This window comes from Elephas maximus, chromosome 3, assembly GCF_024166365.1.
Source record: "Elephas maximus indicus isolate mEleMax1 chromosome 3, mEleMax1 primary haplotype, whole genome shotgun sequence".
NCBI lineage: Eukaryota > Metazoa > Chordata > Mammalia > Proboscidea > Elephantidae > Elephas > Elephas maximus.
Window position 1 is genome coordinate 185,616,687 of NC_064821.1, and position 18,925 is coordinate 185,635,611.

Consider the following 18,925-nt stretch of genomic DNA (forward strand, 5'->3'; position numbering starts at 1 on the left):
TGCTGGATTCAGTCTGATACAGGCCATGGTAGATGTGGTCCATTAGTACTTTGGACTCTTCTTCTCCTGTGTCCTTAGTTTTCTTCATTCTCCCTTGCTCCTGATGGGGTGATACCGGTGGAGTATCTTTGATAGCTGTTCACAGGCTTTAAGACCCCAGATGCTACTCACCAAAGTAGGATGTAGAACATTTTCTTTATAAACTATGTTATGCCAGTTGAGCTAGATGTTCCCTGAGACCATGGTCCCCACAACCCTCAGCCCAGCAATTTGGTCCCTCAGGGAGTTTAGGCTGTAATCTTTATGGGAGCAGATTGCCAGTTCTTTTCTCCTGCATACCCACTGGTAGATTTGAACTGCTGACCTTTCAGTTAGCAGCCTGGCACTTAACCATTGTGCCCCCAGGTTTCCTTATTTTAAGGAGTAGGGCATACATTTATATTAATAAGACTTTGAAAGGGGAGGCTAAGGGTATTGTTTTCAAACATAGAATCCTTGGCAAATGGCTGAGATGTGTTTTGCCTTATATAAAAGGTAAGATGCCTTTAACAACAACTTAAGCCATAAATGCAGCTTTTATTTTACATAACAAGAACCCCACATATTGGACAGCTCCAGGGTTAATTCAGTGCTCACCTACGTCATTAAGGAGAGAGCCAGAGCCACTCCATCTTTCCATTCTACCATCATCATTATGTCAGCTTTGTTTTCAAGCTAAGTTCACTTTGGGTCACAAAATGGCGCCAAAGTTCCAGATCCAGGATACAGCAGTTCAGACTGTCTCTTCTCCCCAGCAGGCTTATATTCATATCTCATTGTCCAGGACTGAGTCACGTGCCTTTGCCTTAGCCTGTCGCAGGCCAGAGTAATGAGATTACTGATTTTCTGAGATCAAATAGGATCAACCCCTGGGAAAAGGAGCCCTGGTGGCACAAACAGTTAAGCACTGGGCTGCTAACTGAAAGGTTGGTGGTTGGAACCCACCCAGCAGCTTTGTGGGAGAAAGACCTGGAGATCTACTTCCATAAAAATTGCAGCCAAGAAAACCCTATAGGCAGTAGCCCGAGACCAAAAGAACCAGATGGTGCCTGGTTACCACTACCAACTGCTCTGACTTGGACCACAATAGTATGTCTTGGGGGGAGTGAGAGAGAAATGTAGAACAAAATTTGCAAATTCATAAATAAGGCCAGACTTACTGGTCTGATAGAGACTTGGTGAAACCTCCAAGACTATGACCCTTAGACACCCTTCAAACATAGAATTGAAATCACTCTCACAGGTCACATTATAGCCATACAATAGACAGGCCTGTAAAATGAACAGTAACATCAGTGAGGAATGCACACCTCAGAACAATCAATGATACAAGACCTAAAGGGCAGCATTGGCCCAAAAGCAAAGTTCAGAAGAAAGGTAGGGGCAGGAAAACTGGGCCAACTGACGTGGGCAACCCAGGGGAGAATGCTGACACACTCGGGTTTACAGCCAGTCACGAAACAAACTGTGTGTAAATTGCTGAATGGGAAACTAATTTGCTCTGTAAACTTTTACCTAAACAACAATAAAATGTACAGAAAAAAAAAAAAATCCTATAGGGCAGGTCTCTTCTGTCACAGGGGGTCGTAAGAGTTGAAATTCACTCAGCAGCACCCAAAAACAACAACTACCCCTGAGAAGTGGGTAGAATCACTTTTCCTAAAGAATGAATACCTTTTAAAAATCTGTGTTTATAAGATATGTAAACACCTTCTTTAGAGCAGGAAGGTGGATGAGATGGCCTTTCAAAGCCCCTACCTAGCCTAGTTGTCTATGCTCTTCCAGTGAGAATGCCTGGGTTCATGAAATAAACTGGACTTGATGATCTTCATTGCCTCATCTCCTTTGTTCTGACTGAGGGCTGTCCTGGCTTTTCCCAACTGCCTCCAGGTATGAGAAGATGGAGTTTTAATCAAAGCACATACTTGTATCCTGGAGGAAAACAAATGGCAGTCACTTTGGCTATTTTGAAATCATTTTGAATCATTCTTTTGTAACGTTTTCTTGACCTAGATGTCACGGAGTATTCAATTCGCATTTAGAAAATACCTACCTGTGTTAAGAGCTGTGGCAGACAGCAGTCCTGGAGGAGTTAACAGAAGAGGCAAGTCCTTGTAGAACACAAATAACTGAGATGCTGGTGCCACAGGAGACCTTATGATGCTCAGGGAGCCCAGGGAGGGGAAGATGCGTTTCCCACAGGAAGCAGGGAAACGTCATGGAAGATGAGGCTTTTGAATTGAGCCTTGAGGGACTTGCAGATGTCCTGGATGAAAATGGGAAGAAAGGCCATCTACAGTAAAGGAAATGATGGGAGCAAAGGCACTGTTATGGATTGAATTGTGTCCCCCCAAAATGGGTATCAGCCTGGCTAGGCCATGATTCCCAATATTGTGTGATTGTCCACCATTTCGTCATCTGATGTGATTATCCTGTTTTATAGTCTAACCTCTATTATGTTAATGAGGCAGGATTAGAGGCAGTTATGCTAATAAGGCAGGACTCAATCTACAGGATTAGGTTGTATCTTGAGTCAATCTCTTTTGAGACATAAAAGAGAGACGTGAACAAAGAGCATGGGGACCTCATACTACCAAGAAAGAAGTGCTGGGAATAGAGCATGTCCTTTGGATCCTGGGTGCCTGTGCTGAGAAGCTTCTAGACCAGGGAAAGATTGATGGCAAGGACCTTTCCCTAGAAACAACAGAGAGGCAAAACCTTCCCTTGGAGCTGGTTCCCTGCATTCAGACTTCTAGCCTCCTAGACTGTGAGAGAACATACTTCAGTTTGTCAAACCCATCCATGTGTGGTATTTCTCTTACGGCAGCACTAGATAACGAAGACAGGCACTGAAGTGAGAAAGCACAGAATGCATGAAGGTGGGGCACTGAGGGGCAGTAGCAGGAGAGGTGGGTTAACCCAGACTGTGGAGAGCCTTGAATGCCACACTAAGGATCTGGCTTTTATTTGGTAGGACTTAGTATTTTTGTAAAACTAAATACTTTGCCTGACCAGGGACACATAGAAGGTCCTAGTTTGAATGGGAGAAAAATGTAGAACAAAACTCAAATTCCTAAAAAAAGGCCAGACTAACTGGACTGATAGAAACTAGAGGAATCCCCAAGACTATCAGCCTAAGATACCATTTGAACCTGGAACTGAAGCCACTCCCGGTGATCATCTTTCATCAAAACAAGAAACTGGCTTATAAAATAAGCAATATCACCTGTGAATACTTTGCGCCCTTAAATTAACCAACCATATGAGACCAAATGGTCAACATTTCCCCTAAAACAAAGCTGAGAAGCTAAGGAGAGGCAGGGAAGCTAGATTAATGGAAACAGAACAAAAAGAATGGAAATAATGAGAATGTTGACACATCACAAAAAATGTAACCAATGTTACGGAACAGGTTGTATAAAAATTGTTAAATGGGAACCTAACCATGTAAACTTTCATCTAAAATACAGTTAAAAACAAACAACTAGATACTTTGCTAGGATTGGAAAGACCTAAGGGCCATCCTGGGAGTGTCTTCTTTCTGCCCTAAATTCGGATTCATTCCAGTATGTGAGAGGAGGCAAATATTTGAGTGCCTCCCTCCTGTGTGGCAGAGAGCAACCTCCATACATTATCAGTTAATCTTCAACAGCAACAAAAAGCCCCCTCAGGTGGATGGTGGTATTATTCCCATTTTACAGATGAGAAAACCAGGAGTTAAGTATCTGGCCACAAAGACTGATTTCTTCTCCATCAAGTTGCTCTTGCCTGTGTAGGAAGGACTCTTGCCTTCCAGAAGCTTCACTGAACTCCTTCTGGCAGGGTCCATCCTTTCTTTCTCTTTTCCTTCCAACAGACACTTAGAAGATGAGGAGGGTACCTTAAAACCTGTTGGGAATACCATGGCATTTATGCTGTGTGGCCTCGAAGCAGGGCAGGGCCAGGTGACCTCAAGGTCACTTTCATTGCTGGGTATCTCAATGCCCATCTTGTCTTTACTGCCTGGGAGAGGTAATATATTCCACTTTCATACTATCACAGGACTTAGAGCAGGAAGGAGCTTTAGGAGATAATTTGTTGGTTATTGTTGTTGGGTGCTATTGAGTCGATTCCAACTCAGTGACCCCGTATTACAAGAGTAAAACTGCCCCATAGGGTTTTTTTTTGGCTGTGACTCTTTGGAAGCAGATCTCTAGGCCTTTCTTCTGCAGAGCCACTGGATGGATTCAAAACACCAACCTTTCAGTTAGCAGCCGAGTGCTTAACCCTTGCGCCACCAGGGATATAACTAACCCCTCATTTTTCAGGCGGGACGCAGAGGCCCAGAGTGGGTCAGCCCCTCGCCCACTGTCTTAGTCATCAAGTGCTGCTATAACAGAAATACCACAAGTAGATGGCTTTAACAAAGAGAAGTTTATTTTCTTAGAGTGAAGAGGCTAGAAGTCCAAATTCAGGGTGTCAGCTCCAGGGGAAGGCCTTCTCTCTCCGTCAGCCTTTTCATCAATCTTTCCCCAGACCAGGAGTTTCTCTGTGCAAGGGACCCCCGGTCCAAAGGACGCTTTGGGCTCCTGGCACTGTCTTCTTGGTGGTTTGAGGTCCCCACCATGCTGCTTACTTCACTTTTGTTTTTTACCTCTTGAAAGATAAAAGGTGGTGCAGGCCACACCCCAGGGAAACTCCTTTTACATTGGCTCAGGAATGTGACCTGGGTAAGGGTGTTATAATTCTACCCTAATCCTTTTTAACATAAAATTATAATCACAAAATGGAGGGCAACCATACAACAGTGGAAATGCTTGAAATGGCCCAGCCAAATTGATACACACTTTTTGAGGGGACATAATTCAATCTATGACACCCACCTTCACACAAAGCATAGGTTGTGGCAAGGCTTGGTCCACCTGCCTTGCTGACCCACTCTCAGAATTACCACTTGCCCAAATTACTAGGCTCCCACTTCTTCTTGTCACCACATCCCCCCTGAGATTCCCCTCCTACACACAAAGTGTTTTCGTTTTTATTTTTTAACTTTCCTTGACTTATGAAAGAAAACTTGCTTTGTCCTTTGAAATTAGGCTGATCTCTCGATGAATACCTATTATCTAACCTGCTTTCTTTTGAATTTTTTTTTCTTTAATTGTGCTTTAGGTGAAAGTTTACCGAGCATTAGTTTCTCATTAAACAATTTGTACACATTTTGTGACATTTTGCCAACCCTGCCACATGTCAGCACTCTCCCCTTCTTGACCTTGAGTTCCCCATTTCCATTTGTCCGGCTTTCCTGTCCCCTCCTGCCTTCTCGTCCTTGCCCCTGGGCTGGTGTGCCCATTTAGTCTTGTATACATGGTTGAACTATGTGTGTTATTGTTTGTTTTATAGGCCTGTCTAATCACTGGCTGAAGGGTGAACGTTTGGATAGCTTCTAGGTGGCCATAGAAATAGGGGTTTGGATTCAGGTCCTTTCCTATAGTTTGGCTCAGGAAGGATACCCTAGTCTTGTGAAGTGCATCAGTAACTTTCTGGCTGACTGTCAGAAGCAGAAATTCTGGATTGGGCAGCTGAGGGGGTGACGTCTTCAGGCCTGGGGGGAAGAGGAATCCATGCAGTGTGCCTCCTGGAATCTGAGGACCAGGTCACCCCACTGGAGCTGTGTGGGGCAATGTGTAGAGTAATCTCTGCTATGCCTGTGGTTTGGTGGAAAGGGCATTGTCAGATTGCCACAGAGACATACCACCACCCGGGAGTGAAGTGACCTTGGCAAGCTAATGTTACCTCTCTGAACCCCAGTTGTCTTTATCTGTGAAATGGCGATAACGCCCACTCCAAAGGGCTGGCAAAAGTGTCCTTGTAGTGCTTCGTACCTGTAGACCATGAAGGTAAGGGGATATTGTTGTTGTCGTTGTCATTATTAGGGCAGCGCGGACATTCTCAGGCTGACTCTCCAGAGCGAACTAACAGGAGATGAACTTGAACACATAGCCCAGAAGGTATCAAGGTTTCTGTGGGGTGAGGCCTCCTCCTCTTGGCTGTTCCCCTTCCTTGCTGTTGAGCCCTTACCCCACTGCTTCCTGGAGGCGCCTTTGCTGCTAAGAGCTTCAGAGCATCAGCTTTCAGACACATTCAACTGAACGCTATATTGTGTGCTACTTTGAGGGGTGGTGAGACCCCGCTAAAATGAAAACTAACCTGTAATTTCTACTAATTTTCCTTGTCTAGTGTTCTTGCTGCTGTGTGGTTTCTGGTAGTGGTTCTGAGATGAATTTTTAGATGGCAAAATCAGACTAACTTCTTGAGTCTGTTGAGGAGCAGGTATTCTGCATTGGTTGAAGGGCAGAAGCTCTGGGCTTGCCATATATTTCTGAGCCATTCCTATTTTTCTCTGGCAGGCGGGCAGGAAGACCTATGCCATGGTATCCGGCCGGTCAGCTGGTCAGTCTCTGGCCTCAGAATTGGTGGAGTCCAACGATGGACATGAGGAGATCATTAAGGTAAGCTTAATTCTCCTTCACCTTTTCTCCCTTTGGTAAGCAAGAGGGAGTAGCCGATATTGTCGAAGGGAAATTTTGGTTTGACCGTGGAGAGAACCAGACCTGAGGTGCTAGTTTCCGGCCATCTCCTGGGAAGATCTTAATTAACACTGGAGACCAAAGTCTGTCTGCAATGACTTTGTGTTTCCTGGCCGAGGGCATGAGGAGGGATGGGATGACCTTTCTCAGTCCCTGTTCACTGCTCATGTTTAGCTGTAGGAGGCTGTGGAGACAGGTGGGTTGTGTGCTTATGAAACTCATTTTAAAATGAAACAATTTTTATTCTTTTTCTTCTCTTATTAAACAGCTGTGTTCATATACCATACAATTAATCGACCCATTTATTGTGTGCAGTCCAGTGGTTTTTAGTATATTTACAGAATTGTGCAACCATCCACCAAAAACCAAACCTGTTGCTGTCAAGTTGATCTGACTCATAGCGACCCTGTAGAACAGAATAGAACTGCACCATAGGGTTTCCAAGGCTGTAATCTTTACAGAAGCAGACTGCCATGTCTTTCTCCCACAGAGCAGCTGGTGGGTTTGAACCTCCAACCTTTTGGTTAGCAGCTGAGCACTTAACTATTGAGCCATCAGGACTCTTTTGTGCTGCCATCACTACTATCTAATTCTGGGATATTTCCATCATCCCCAAAATAAATCCTGTACCCATTAGCAGTTGCTTCCATTCCTATTTTTCCACAGCTTCTGGCAACCACTAATCTGCATTTTCTCTCTATGAATTTGCCCGTTCTGCATATTTCATATAAATGGAATCATACAACATATGGTCTTTTGTGTTTGACTTCCTTCATTTAGCATTATGTTTTCAAGGTTCATCCAAGTTCTGCACGTATCAGTATTTAATTCATTTTTACGGCCAAAGAGTATTCCATTGTATGGATATGCCACATTTTGTTTAGTGATTCATCAGTTGATGGGCATTTGGGTTGTTTCCACGTTTTGGCTATATTGAATAATGCTGCTATGGCATTTGTGTAAAGGTTTTTCTGTGAACGTATGTTTTCAGTTCTCTTGGGTACTTATCTAGGAGTGGAATTGCTGGGTCATATGGTAACTCTATGTTTAACCTTTTGAGGAACCACCAAACTTTTCCACGGTGGCTGCACCATTTTACAATCTTACCAGCAATGGATAAAAGTTCCAATTTCTCTACATCCTTGACAACACTTGTTATTTTCTTTTTTTTTTTTCCTTTTTTTATTATAGCCATCTTAGTGGGTGTGAACTGATAGCTCAGTGTGGTTTTAATTTGCATTCCCCCAGTGACTTATGATGTATATTTCTTCATGTGCTTATTGCCCATTTGTATATATTCATTGGAGAAATGTTGCTTAAATCATTCGCCCATTTAAAAATTTCAGTTATTTGTCTTTTTATTGTTGAGTTAATAGAGTATATTCTGATACTGGACTCTAATCAGATGTATGATTTGCAAATATTTTCTCCCATTTCTTGAGTTGTCTTTTTACTTTCTTTATGCTGTCCTTTGAAACACAAAAGTTTTAATTTTGATGAAGCCTAATTTACCTATTTTTTTCTTTTGTCTCCTGTTTCTTTGGTGTTCTGTCTGAGAAAGATCACAAAGATTTAACTCCTGTATTTTCTTCAGAGTTATAATTTTAGCTCTTACAAATAGATCTGTAATCTATTTTGAATTTATTTATTTTTTAAAATAATTTTTATTGTGCTTTAAGTGAAAGTTTACAAATCAAGTCAGTCTGTCACATGTAAGCTTATATACACCTTACGCCATACTCCCACTTACTCTCCCCCTAATGAGTCAGCCCGCTCCCTTCTTCCAGTCTCTCCTTTTGTGACCGTTTTGCCAGTTTCTAACCCTCTCTACCCTCCCATCTCTCCTCCAGACAGGAGATGCCAATACAGTCTCGAGTGTCTACCTGATACAAGTAGCTCACTCTTCATCAGCATCTCTCCAGCCCATTGTCCAGTCCCTTCCATGTCTGATGAGTAGTCTTCGGGATTGGTTCCTGTCCTGGGCCAACAGAAGGTTTGGGGACCCTGACCACCGGGATTCTTCTAGTCTCAGACCATTAAGTCTGGTCTTTTTATGAGAATTTGGGGTCTGCATCCCTTGAGTTTATTTTTGTGTATGGTGTGAGGAAGGGGTCCAACTTCATTCTTTTGCATGTGGATAACTAGTCCCAGGACCATTTGTTGAAAAGACTGTGTATTCTCTCCTCATTGCATTGTCTTGGCACTCTTGTGAAAAAGCACTTAAACATATTACTATTTATATGGAGCTATTATAAGGAGCTCTGGTGGCACGGTGGCTAGCTGCTTGGTTGCTAACCAAAAGGCTAGCAGTTCAAGCCCACCAGCAGCTCTGTGGAAAAAAGATGTGGCAGTCTTAGAAACCCTATGGGGCAGGTCTGCTGTGTCCTGTAGGGTCTCTATGGGTTGGAATCGACTCAACAGCACATAACAACTGCTATTATTGATACATAACGTCATAATATCATATTATTATTTCCGGATTCTAAATTTTATTTATCTGTATGTCTATCTTTTTGCCAGTACCATACTGTTTTGATTACTGTAGCTTTGTAGTAAGTTATGAAATCAGGAAGTATGAATCTTCCAACTTTGTCTTTTTCAAAATTAGTTTGACTTCTTTGGGGTCCCTTTCATTTCTATATGAATTTTAGGATCAGTTTGTCAATTTCTTTAAAGAAACCAATTTGGATTTTGATAGGAATTGTATTGAATCTGTAGATCAATTTGGAGATATTATATCTTAACAATATTAAGTCTTCCAGTCCATGAATACAATGTCTTTCCACTTATTTAGGTCTTCTTTAATTTCTTTCAAAAATGTTTTGTAGTTTGTAGTGTACAAGTCTTATACTTCTTTTGCTAAATTTATTCTTAAGTGATTTATTCTTTTTTGATGTTATTGTAAATAGGATTTTTTTTCTTAATTTTATTTTGGATTTTGAATCGCTAGTATATAGAGATACGACGGATTTCTGTATATTGATCTTGTATAATGAAACCTTGCTAAACGTTATTCTGATAGTTTTTTTTTTTTATTGAACTCTTTTTAAGACATGCTATGTACAAGATTGTGTCATCTGCAGATGGAGATGGTTTTAATTTTTCTTTTCCAACTTGGATGCCCTTAATTAATTTTTCCTTCTTACTCAAAGTGATTGCATGCCCCTTGAAGAAATTAAGACCACCATTGTTAAAATTGTGTATCCTCCCCAAGACTTTCTTATTCATGTACATTTTTTCCAAATGACATCATATTATATACTCTGTTTTTTTTTTCTACAACCTTCTTTTTCTGCACGTTAATGATATAACATTTTCTGTGTCAATAGGTGTAAATATTTAGAATTTTTAAAGGCTGCATATTATTCTGTTGTATAGACATACTAAAAAAAAAGCCCCAAACCCATTGCCGTTGAGTTGATTCCAACTCATAGTGACCTTATACAACAGAATAGAACTGCCCCCATAGCGTTTCTAAGGCCGTAAATATTTACAGAAGCAGGCTGCCACATCTTTCTTCCTCAGAGAGGCTGGTGGATTCGAACCAGTGACCTTTTGGCTATCAGCCAAGTGCTTAACTACTGTGCACCAGGGGTCCTTCATTGTATAGACATACCATAATATATTTAATTAATCCCCTATCATTGGATATTTCATTTGTTTCTAGTTTTTTGTGAACATAAACAATATTTTGCTGAACATGTGTTGTTAAACCATGTATGTCTGTGTTTTATAATATAGAAATATTTTCTCAATTATAAAAGATTCAAGCATGGTATACAAAGCAAAATGTGAAAACCACTTCTTACAACCTTCTTCCATAGAGGGAGCCACAATGACTAGTTTGCATTTTTCCAGTCCCCTTTCTATGATTATGGATGAGTATTTATGCTACTATAAATCTTTAGCTCAATTTATTTCATTAGGATAAACTTCCAGAAGTAAATTTGCTAGGTTAGAGTAAACACATTTTGAAGTCTTTTGATCTGAATCACCAAATTGCCATCCAGAAAGGTGGGAACAATTTACCCTTCCACCAGTAGTGTACGAGGGTGCCTGTTTGTGTGGAATTAATTTAACTTGATATTTTGCAACTAAATAGTGTTGTCTTTAGAAGGACCCTGATGATCATGGCCCCCAGACCCTCTGTTGGCCCAGGATAGGAACCATTCCCAAAGCCAACTCTTCATACAGGGATTGGACTGGACAATGGGTTGGAGAGGGCTGCTGGTGAGGAGTGAGCTTTTTGGATCAGGTGGACACTTGAGACTATGTTGGCATCTCCTGCCTTGAGGGGAAATGAGAGGGTAGAGGGGGTTAGAAGCTGGCGAAATGGACACAAAAAGAGAGAGGGAGGGAGCGGGCTATCTCATTAGGGGGAGAGCAACTGGGAGTATGTAGCAAGATGTATATAAGTTTTTGTGTGAGAGACTGACTTCATTTGTAAACTTCACTTAAAGCACAATAAAAATTAAAAAGAAAAAAAAGAGGAGTGGTAAAGATAAATAAATAAATAGTGCCATCTTCCCTATTTCAGGTGTACTTGAAGGGAAGGTCTGGAGATAAGAAGATCCATGAAAAGAATATTAACCAGCTGAAGAGTGAGGTCCAGTACATCCAGGAGGTGGGCGCTGCTCCCTTCTCTCTGTGGGAGTGCCCATGCCATTTCTCTAAACCTCCCATTCTTACTTGGCTTCCTTCTTCTGTGGGTGCCAGTTTTCCCCCTCTGCTCCCTTCATATCCCCAAAGTGCCACCATGCTCTCCCATGTGTCAAGTATTATTTCTGACCCTTTGGCCTCAATCCATTAACCAACAAATATTTATTAAATACCATGTAGGTAGCAGTGGTGGTTCAGTGGTAGAACTCTGGCCTTCCATGCTGAGACCCGGGTTTGGTTTCCAGTCAGTACATCTCAAGCGCAGCCACCACTCGTCTGTCAGTGGAGGCTCGTGTGTTGCTGTGATGCTGAACGGGTTTCAGTGGAGATTCTGGACCAAGGCAGACTAGTAAGAAAGGCCTGACGACCTAGTTCTGAAAATCAGGCACGGAAAACCCTGTGGGTCACAATGGTCGATCTTATTGTGCATGGGGTTGCTTTGAGTTGGGGGCCGACTCAACAGCAGCTAACAACACAGCAAGAGCACTGTCTTCAGCCTTACTATCTGAAATTGCTAACCACCCTTTCCCAGTATTTCCTAACCCTCTCCCTGGTTCATGCTACTCCTTGGCACTTGTCTCTCCAAACAGAGTGTTAGTTCCACCAGAGCAGGGTCTGTGCTTACTTTGTTGCTTCTGCAGGAGGAACTGGGCTGTAGCCATGTGACCAGGGTCCCTCCTTCCCTCAGGCAGTGCCTAGAACAGTGCCTGACTCAGAGTGGTGCAGGTTAGGGATGGGGCATGAAAGTGGGTGAATTGGCATGCTCTCTGTCCCTACCCCAGAGGTAAAGTTACTTGCCCTCCCTTCCCAGGCCAGGAACTGCCTCCAGAAGCTCCGAGAAGATATAAGTAGCAAGCTTGACAGAGATCCAGGAGATTCTCTCCAACGGGAGGTACAGGTAAAAGGAATTGCTCCATGGTTGAATCCCCACTTAGGAGATGGGACTCTACCAGGCAGGCCCATTTACCAATCACCCAGTGCCAGGAAGGGCGAGGATGTAGACGTGCTGACTTTTCTGAGCACTCACAATCTAGTTAGGGCTCTACAGCAGATCGGCACATGCCTTTGCACATTTCAGCCTATATGTAGGTGCAGATGTTCCTAAAACACAACAAAAATTGAATGTATATAAATCAAATTATTTTAAGTTCATTGGCAAAGCCTCTCATCTAGAAGACTTCTGTGATCAATCCTCTTGTAAAACAAAGTCTTGTGAAGCGAATGATCAACTGTAGATCCAAATTTCTTATATGTTGACTTCGCCCCTGCAGTACATGTTGGAAGCCTTGGCCCTAGCCTATTAGTTATCTCTGTGCATAGCTGTCTCTACCCTGGTATAGGAAGCTCTTTAAGACTAGGCGTTGTCCCTCTTTCTGCATTCTGGCATAAGGCCTGGACACAGAAGGCCATCAGCAAGTGTTTGTTAGACTGAAGTGGTTGGATAAGTTCCTCCTGGGGTGGATAGTCCTGTGATCCTGCTTTTCCAAAATTCAAGCACAGAAATGTCCTAAGGAGAGTAGAGAGCTATCTCTTCCATGACGCTACCCTACCCGCTTTTGAATTCTGAGTGACACTTCTTGAGTTGCGTTTTGGTTTGGGTGAGATGGTCTTTCCCCAGCAGCCCCTGCCCCGTTCCTCTGAGGGGAACATGGCCCAGCAGCTGGTACCTGGAAAGTTCATCTTGGGCATGGGCTATGCTAAGCCTGTGTGAAAGACATTCCACTAATTCATTTTGCTCTGGCTAACGGTAGGACTTTTGCTGCTTGAGCTCACTTCTGGCTGGCGGGAGGTGCTTTGTCAGGTGGCAGTAAGAACTGTTTGTGCTCAGAGATACCCAAAAGGCCAGGCCCCTTGTTTGCACAAACCAGCCATCATATGATGAATAATCAGGCTTTGGGTTGGAAATAATTTTAGCAAATGCTGCTTCCTTTTTTGACTTATGCTTTGCCAAACCTTGTCAGGATCCCTGGAGGCGAGGAAAACTGTTTCTGTTTGTGACATGCAGCTGCTTGTGTTCCCCGGGCTGCAAGGAAGGGGGGCCCTGCATTTTCCAACCTGCCGAAAGGTTTTAGCCTTAGGCTTCCTTGTTTCTCCCTACAAGGCTGGGGTGAAAAAAAACCCATTGCTGCTGAGCCGATTCCAACTCATGGCAACCCTATATAAAAAATAGTCCCTCTCAAATCCTCACCCACTTCTCCACCCTCTCTTCTTTCCATTTTCCCACGGAGCACTGGAAGTCTTTTTTTTTTCTTTTTCTCCTTCCTTCCTTGTAAGATTTGCAGTCTTAGGAGAATAATGTTTTGGACTTGGTTGCTTGAGACTGGGTTAACTACCAGTTTTCTTTTTCTTTGAACAGGTGGTGCTAGAAAAGCCAAATGGCTTTAGTGAAAGTCCGACGACCTTATACAGCAGCCCACCTGAGGTAAGGAACAGAGGGAAGACCATGGTGACCGCTGCTTGGTCAGGGGACAGAGGATCCACCTCCTCATTCCCTAGTTTATTGTCTTCTCTCTTTCACAAAATACAAGAGGAATATTTGCTTGCTGTAAAATTCAGACAATAGAGAAATAGAAAAAGCTGTTCCCTAATTCCATTCTTTGGAAGTATTTACTATTACCAGTTTGAAGTGGGCAGATCCTTCTAGAGCAGTGCTTCTCGCCCTGGGCTGTCCATTGGGATGACCCTGGGAGCTTTAAGGAGTCTCTGAGTGACACAAATCGTTGACGCACTCAGATACTATCTGGAAGGTTGGCGTTTCGAGTCCACCCAGAGGCACCTCGGGAAAAAGGCTTGGCGCTGTACTTTCAAAAAACTCATCCGTTGAAAACGCGTTGGAGCACAATTCTGCTCTGACACACATGGGGTTGCCATGAGTCAGGACTGGCTCGACGACAACTGGTTTGGGAGCTTTAAAAGATGCCTGGGCCCCCTCCCCAGAGGTGGTAATTTAATTGTTCTGAGATGTAGCCTGGACGTCAGTGCTTTTAAAAGCACTTCAGTTGATTATTATGTTTAATCAGGATTGAGTACCAATATTTTAGAGCGGTTTTCTATACACAGACGACCATGTTGAAATACCCGATGTGTCTATGTTAATGTATATACATACCCTTATCTTATATACGTGTATAAATATATGCATATAATGTGCACATAAACCAAAACCAAACCAAACCCAGTGCCATCGAGTTGATTTCAATGCATAGCAACCCTATAGGACAGTATGTGCACATACTTTTCACATGTACTGGGTCGCAGCAAATGTATTATTCTGTAGCTTGATTTTTAATTTTTAAATTTATTTTTATGTAGATACATATAGATCTATCTCATTCTTTTGAATAACTGCATAGTGTTTCCTTTCATGGCTGTACTTTTTAAGAAGTAACATTTGCTTTTGTATTTTACAACTTTGTAAGATAGTACAAGACATGCTTATTGTAGAAAATTTGGGAAATTCAGAAACACAGACAAGTGAAAGAAGAAGAAATATCAGTTGTAATCTACCCAGAGAAAACCACAGTTTGGTGAACTTTCCTTTAATGCAAACATACATTTACAATATTGAGGTTATGCTGTATATAGTGTTTCTTTGTATTTTGTTTCTTTGGTCAGTTGGGAATTTTTTTGGACTGGGCTTTCTTTTCTTCCACCCTCAAGCCGATTGAATTAGATACTCCTGTCAGTTCTTGGCACATTATCATCATTGGTCCCATCAAGGCCTCTCACTGATTTTACTTTTTTTTTTTTTGCCCTTTCGTTTCCAGTCCTCCCTCCCTTTACCTCCCATATATTCAATATATGGCTTTAAATATGCCTATAAAATACGTAAGGAGCCCTGGTGGTGCAATAGTTAAGCGCTCAACTGCTAACCGAAAGGTTGGCAGTTCAAACCCACCAGTGGCTCCATGGGAGAAAGACCTGGCTGTCTGCTCTCATAAAGATCACAGCCTAGAAAACCCCACGGGGCGGTTCTGTTCTGTCACATAGGGTTGCTATGAGTTGGACTTGACATGACAGGCACCTAACAGCAACAACAACGTAAAATATGTTTGTTTTCAGTTTACGTGACAGACTTGTGCTATGTCTGTTTTCTGTTTTTTTCCTTTATTACCCAACACCATGTTATTAGGATCTATCCATGTCGCTGTGTTAAAATTTAGTCCATTTCTTTCTAACTGGTATATGCAGACTTTTGCAGCTTGCTTTTTTAGTTTCATATTATATCGTGAAAAATTCCCATGTCATTAAATAGTCTTGGAAAACTATTTGAAATAGGAGGCTTTTAATGCATTTTTACCAGCCCAGTAGCTTAGGTGTGTATATAGGGGAACTGAGCAGGTAGCTGTTGACAACTAGGTTTAGAATATTGTGATTCTAGCCACCTGCTTTAGGTGTGCAGTTTGGATTCTTCCCTTCAAGTGGATCACCATATTTGACAAATATGCTGTTGGCAACAAATTATAATAACACCTGGTATTATCTGTTCAGCCCCGTTCTTCTCATAAGCTCAAAGCCCTACGAGATATTATCTTGCTTAGGTTTGAGGCAGCCTGTAAGGCAGGGCGTGGTAAGGAGTCTTCACTGCTTCACAGAGAAAGAAATGAAAGTACACAGGACTCGGTAATAATACCGCGTCTGGGACCCTGTCTCCCTCCTCCTAACTGAGAGCCCCATGCTCTGGTTTGAAGGTGCTGCAAGACAGGGCGATCTTTTTCTGGCAGACTTGCAGGGAGTTTATAACTGAAGCAAGAGTTGGGGGCGAGACCTTACACGCCAGCTGAGCCGAACCACCAGCCCACAATTGGGTGTGTCTGGGAGAGAGACTGAGCAGTACCCTCGATGAGACACCTTTTCCTATATCAAATCAGATTCCTGGACTAGTTGTGTGCTTTTGCCTTAAACCTGCCCATCCATCAGTAACCCTTTAAATGCTCATATCTGTGCCAAGTACAAAAAACAATAAAAGATGCATCTTTGGCCACGTAAATCAGACTACAGCAGCCTGAGACCAAAGGAACTAGATGGTGCCTGGCTACAATCGATGGCTGCCCTGACAGGGAACGCAACAGAGAATCCCTGATGGAGCAGGAGAGCAGTGGGATACAGACCTCAAATTCTCGTAAAAAGACCAGACTTAATAGTCTGACTGAGACTGGTCGTGATCCCCAGACCTTCTGTTAGCCCAAGACTGGGATTTGACTGGACTGTAAGATAGAAAATGATACTGGTGAGGAGTGAGCTTCTTGGCTCAAGTAGACACATGAGACTATGTGGGCAGCTCCTGTCTGCAGGAGAGATGAGAAGGCAGAACCAGACAGAAGCTAGCTGAATGGACACGGAGAATACGGGGTGGAGAGAAGGAGTGTGTTGTCTCAGGGGGAGAGCAACTAGGAGTATATAGCAAGGTGTATATTTGTAAACTTTCACTTAAAGCACAATAAAAAAAAAAAAAAAAAGATGTGCCTTTGGGATGCTCCCGTTGTGATGGGTGTGGCATAGGCCCTGCCCTTGGGGAACCATCGTCTGAAGGGGAACATAGTCTCTGCTCTCTGAGAGCTCTAGTCAGAAGGAAGGAAGCAGGACATACACATCAGCTAGTTGATATGTATATACACAATTACTGAAAAAAATTACTGAGGGTGCCCTAAAATAATTAGGTGATTGGTGATTTAAGACTAGTTCAGTTCTTCAGGGTATAAAGGGAGAATGTCTTCATATGAATAATTCAGAGCTTTAGTTCCTAAGACTAACTCTCCTGTTGTGTGTGAATTCTTTTATAAGGGTGGTCTGGTCAAGGTGGTCCAAACCAGTGGACGGGTGGACAGACCTACCTTCTCTTACCAGGTCACAAGCATAGTGACTTCACTTTCCCTTCCTTGCTGTGACTATAGGTGGACACCTATATGAATGAAGACACCGAGAGCTTAAGGAAGACTGTGCGGGACCTGCTTGCCAAGCTGCAGGAGGCTGAGCGGCAGCACCAGTCAGACCGGGTGGCTTTCGAGGTGAGATTTGGGATTTAGGCAGGAGGTGCTCCAAGGGATGGGCTGCTGAGGTTCACTGGGCAGGTGCCAGTGACTTTCTCCATGTGGGCTTCTTGACTTTTCTGGTTGGGTGCCATCAAGTAGAAAGACAAGGCTTTGAGCCTGAGGCACCTGCTGTCTGTTTTCCCTTGCCTGGACATTCACAGTGTTTGCTGTCCAAGGTTGGTCTTGATAGTTCAAAGGTCAGCTCTTGATTCTCTGCTGTAACGAAGTTGAGTGGTAATGCCGGTCCGGGACAGCACGTAGTTCAGAAGTCATTTCTGCATGCCCAGGATCCCTGGGCTCTCAAACACCATGTGGGCAAAGACTGGTACTGTCATGTTCACCACTGACTCCTTAGAGTCTGGCACAGCACTTGGCATAAGGTGGGTGCTTCATAAATGTGGCCTGGCTGAATGGATGACTCTGCATTGTAGTGGAAAGAACCGTGCTCATGGAGTCAGAAGGCTTTAGCTCCAGTCTCAGCTTTCCTGTACAGAGCTTTGTAACCTTGAACGTGCATCTTAATTATTGTTATAAAAGTAATACTATATTATTATAGAAGATTAAAAAAATACAGATGTCTGTAAGTAAACAGTGAAAGCCCCCCACTATTAAAAATGTGTGAGGTCCTCCATCATCTCCAGAAAATTCTGAGTATGAAATAAGGTTCACTGGGCAAACAGTAGGTGTGTTTTTTCTAACCACTCTGTGTGAGATGAACCATCTGCTATTGTTCATCTACATGTAAAGTCTTTGTTAATGTTGTAAATATGTAATAATAGGATTATCTCCTGCTGAGGCACGCCAGGAGCTGGTGGAAAGAGGAAGGCCAGCCTGAACTCTTCGTTTTCATGGGACCAAGAGAGAGACTTTTTGGGAGGAGGATTGAGGGTACAAGTGAAGGGCACTAAGAATGACAAACCATGTCTAGATTAGTTAAAGTCTTATTTGGAGAAATAATTTAACCTCCTTAATCATTAGTTTCCACTTTCGTAAAAAGGGTTCATACAATATGCCTCACAGGTTTGGTGTATGGATTGAGTGAGGTAGTACATGTGAGAGCACTTCATCACTCTAAGGGACTTTAGAAGAACATTCTATATTTTTCTTAGTAATCACTTTAACAAGGAGATTTTCCTATCCTAAATGTTTTGGACTTAGGGCAATACTGGGATTAATTTGTGGCCTCAGAGCGAAATAGCTGTGTGATAAGTTTGCTGCATTTGTTTCAGATTCCACCATTTGGATGGTTGGGATGGCAGTTTACCAGTTTGGCAACCAGCAGTTCCCTACCTTCTGGGAGCAGAACAGGAGGAAGCAGAGATTGAGGCTATAATGCTGACCAGGCTGTGAATTTCGGAAAGAAATTTCTGTGTTGAAAGGCATTATGGAATTGTGGAAATCTTAGAAGCACTGGTTTTGGCCACACACACACACAAGGAGGGCTTTGGTAGCCCAGAGTTTCAAAGTATGAGCACAAGTGTTCTTGGTAAAGGCCTGAGGCCGAAGGCTGCAGCTATGTGCCCAGGGTTTAGAAAGGCTACTCTTTAACCCCTAACCGTTGAGCCACCAGGGCTCCTTTAACCCCACGCTGCACAGCTTCCACTTGCAATAGGAGACACTTCTTGGGTT

General features: G+C 42.9%; 1 protein-coding gene across 2 annotated transcripts in view; it reads left to right on the plus strand.

The window, feature by feature from the left end:
• Window positions 1-18,925, plus strand: part of TUFT1 (tuftelin 1) — a 44,581-nt gene that overhangs the window by 15,147 nt on the left and 10,509 nt on the right. The window contains exons 2-7 of one of the 2 annotated variants that reach the window (XM_049880480.1): window positions 5,952-6,026; window positions 6,426-6,527; window positions 11,143-11,229; window positions 12,076-12,162; window positions 13,621-13,686; window positions 17,159-17,272. In XM_049880480.1, coding sequence (XP_049736437.1) covers window positions 5,952-6,026; window positions 6,426-6,527; window positions 11,143-11,229; window positions 12,076-12,162; window positions 13,621-13,686; window positions 17,159-17,272 — 531 coding nt within the window. The remainder of the gene's footprint in view (window positions 1-5,951; window positions 6,027-6,425; window positions 6,528-11,142; window positions 11,230-12,075; window positions 12,163-13,620; window positions 13,687-17,158; window positions 17,273-18,925) is intronic. The other variant, XM_049880478.1, reaches the window with a different exon arrangement.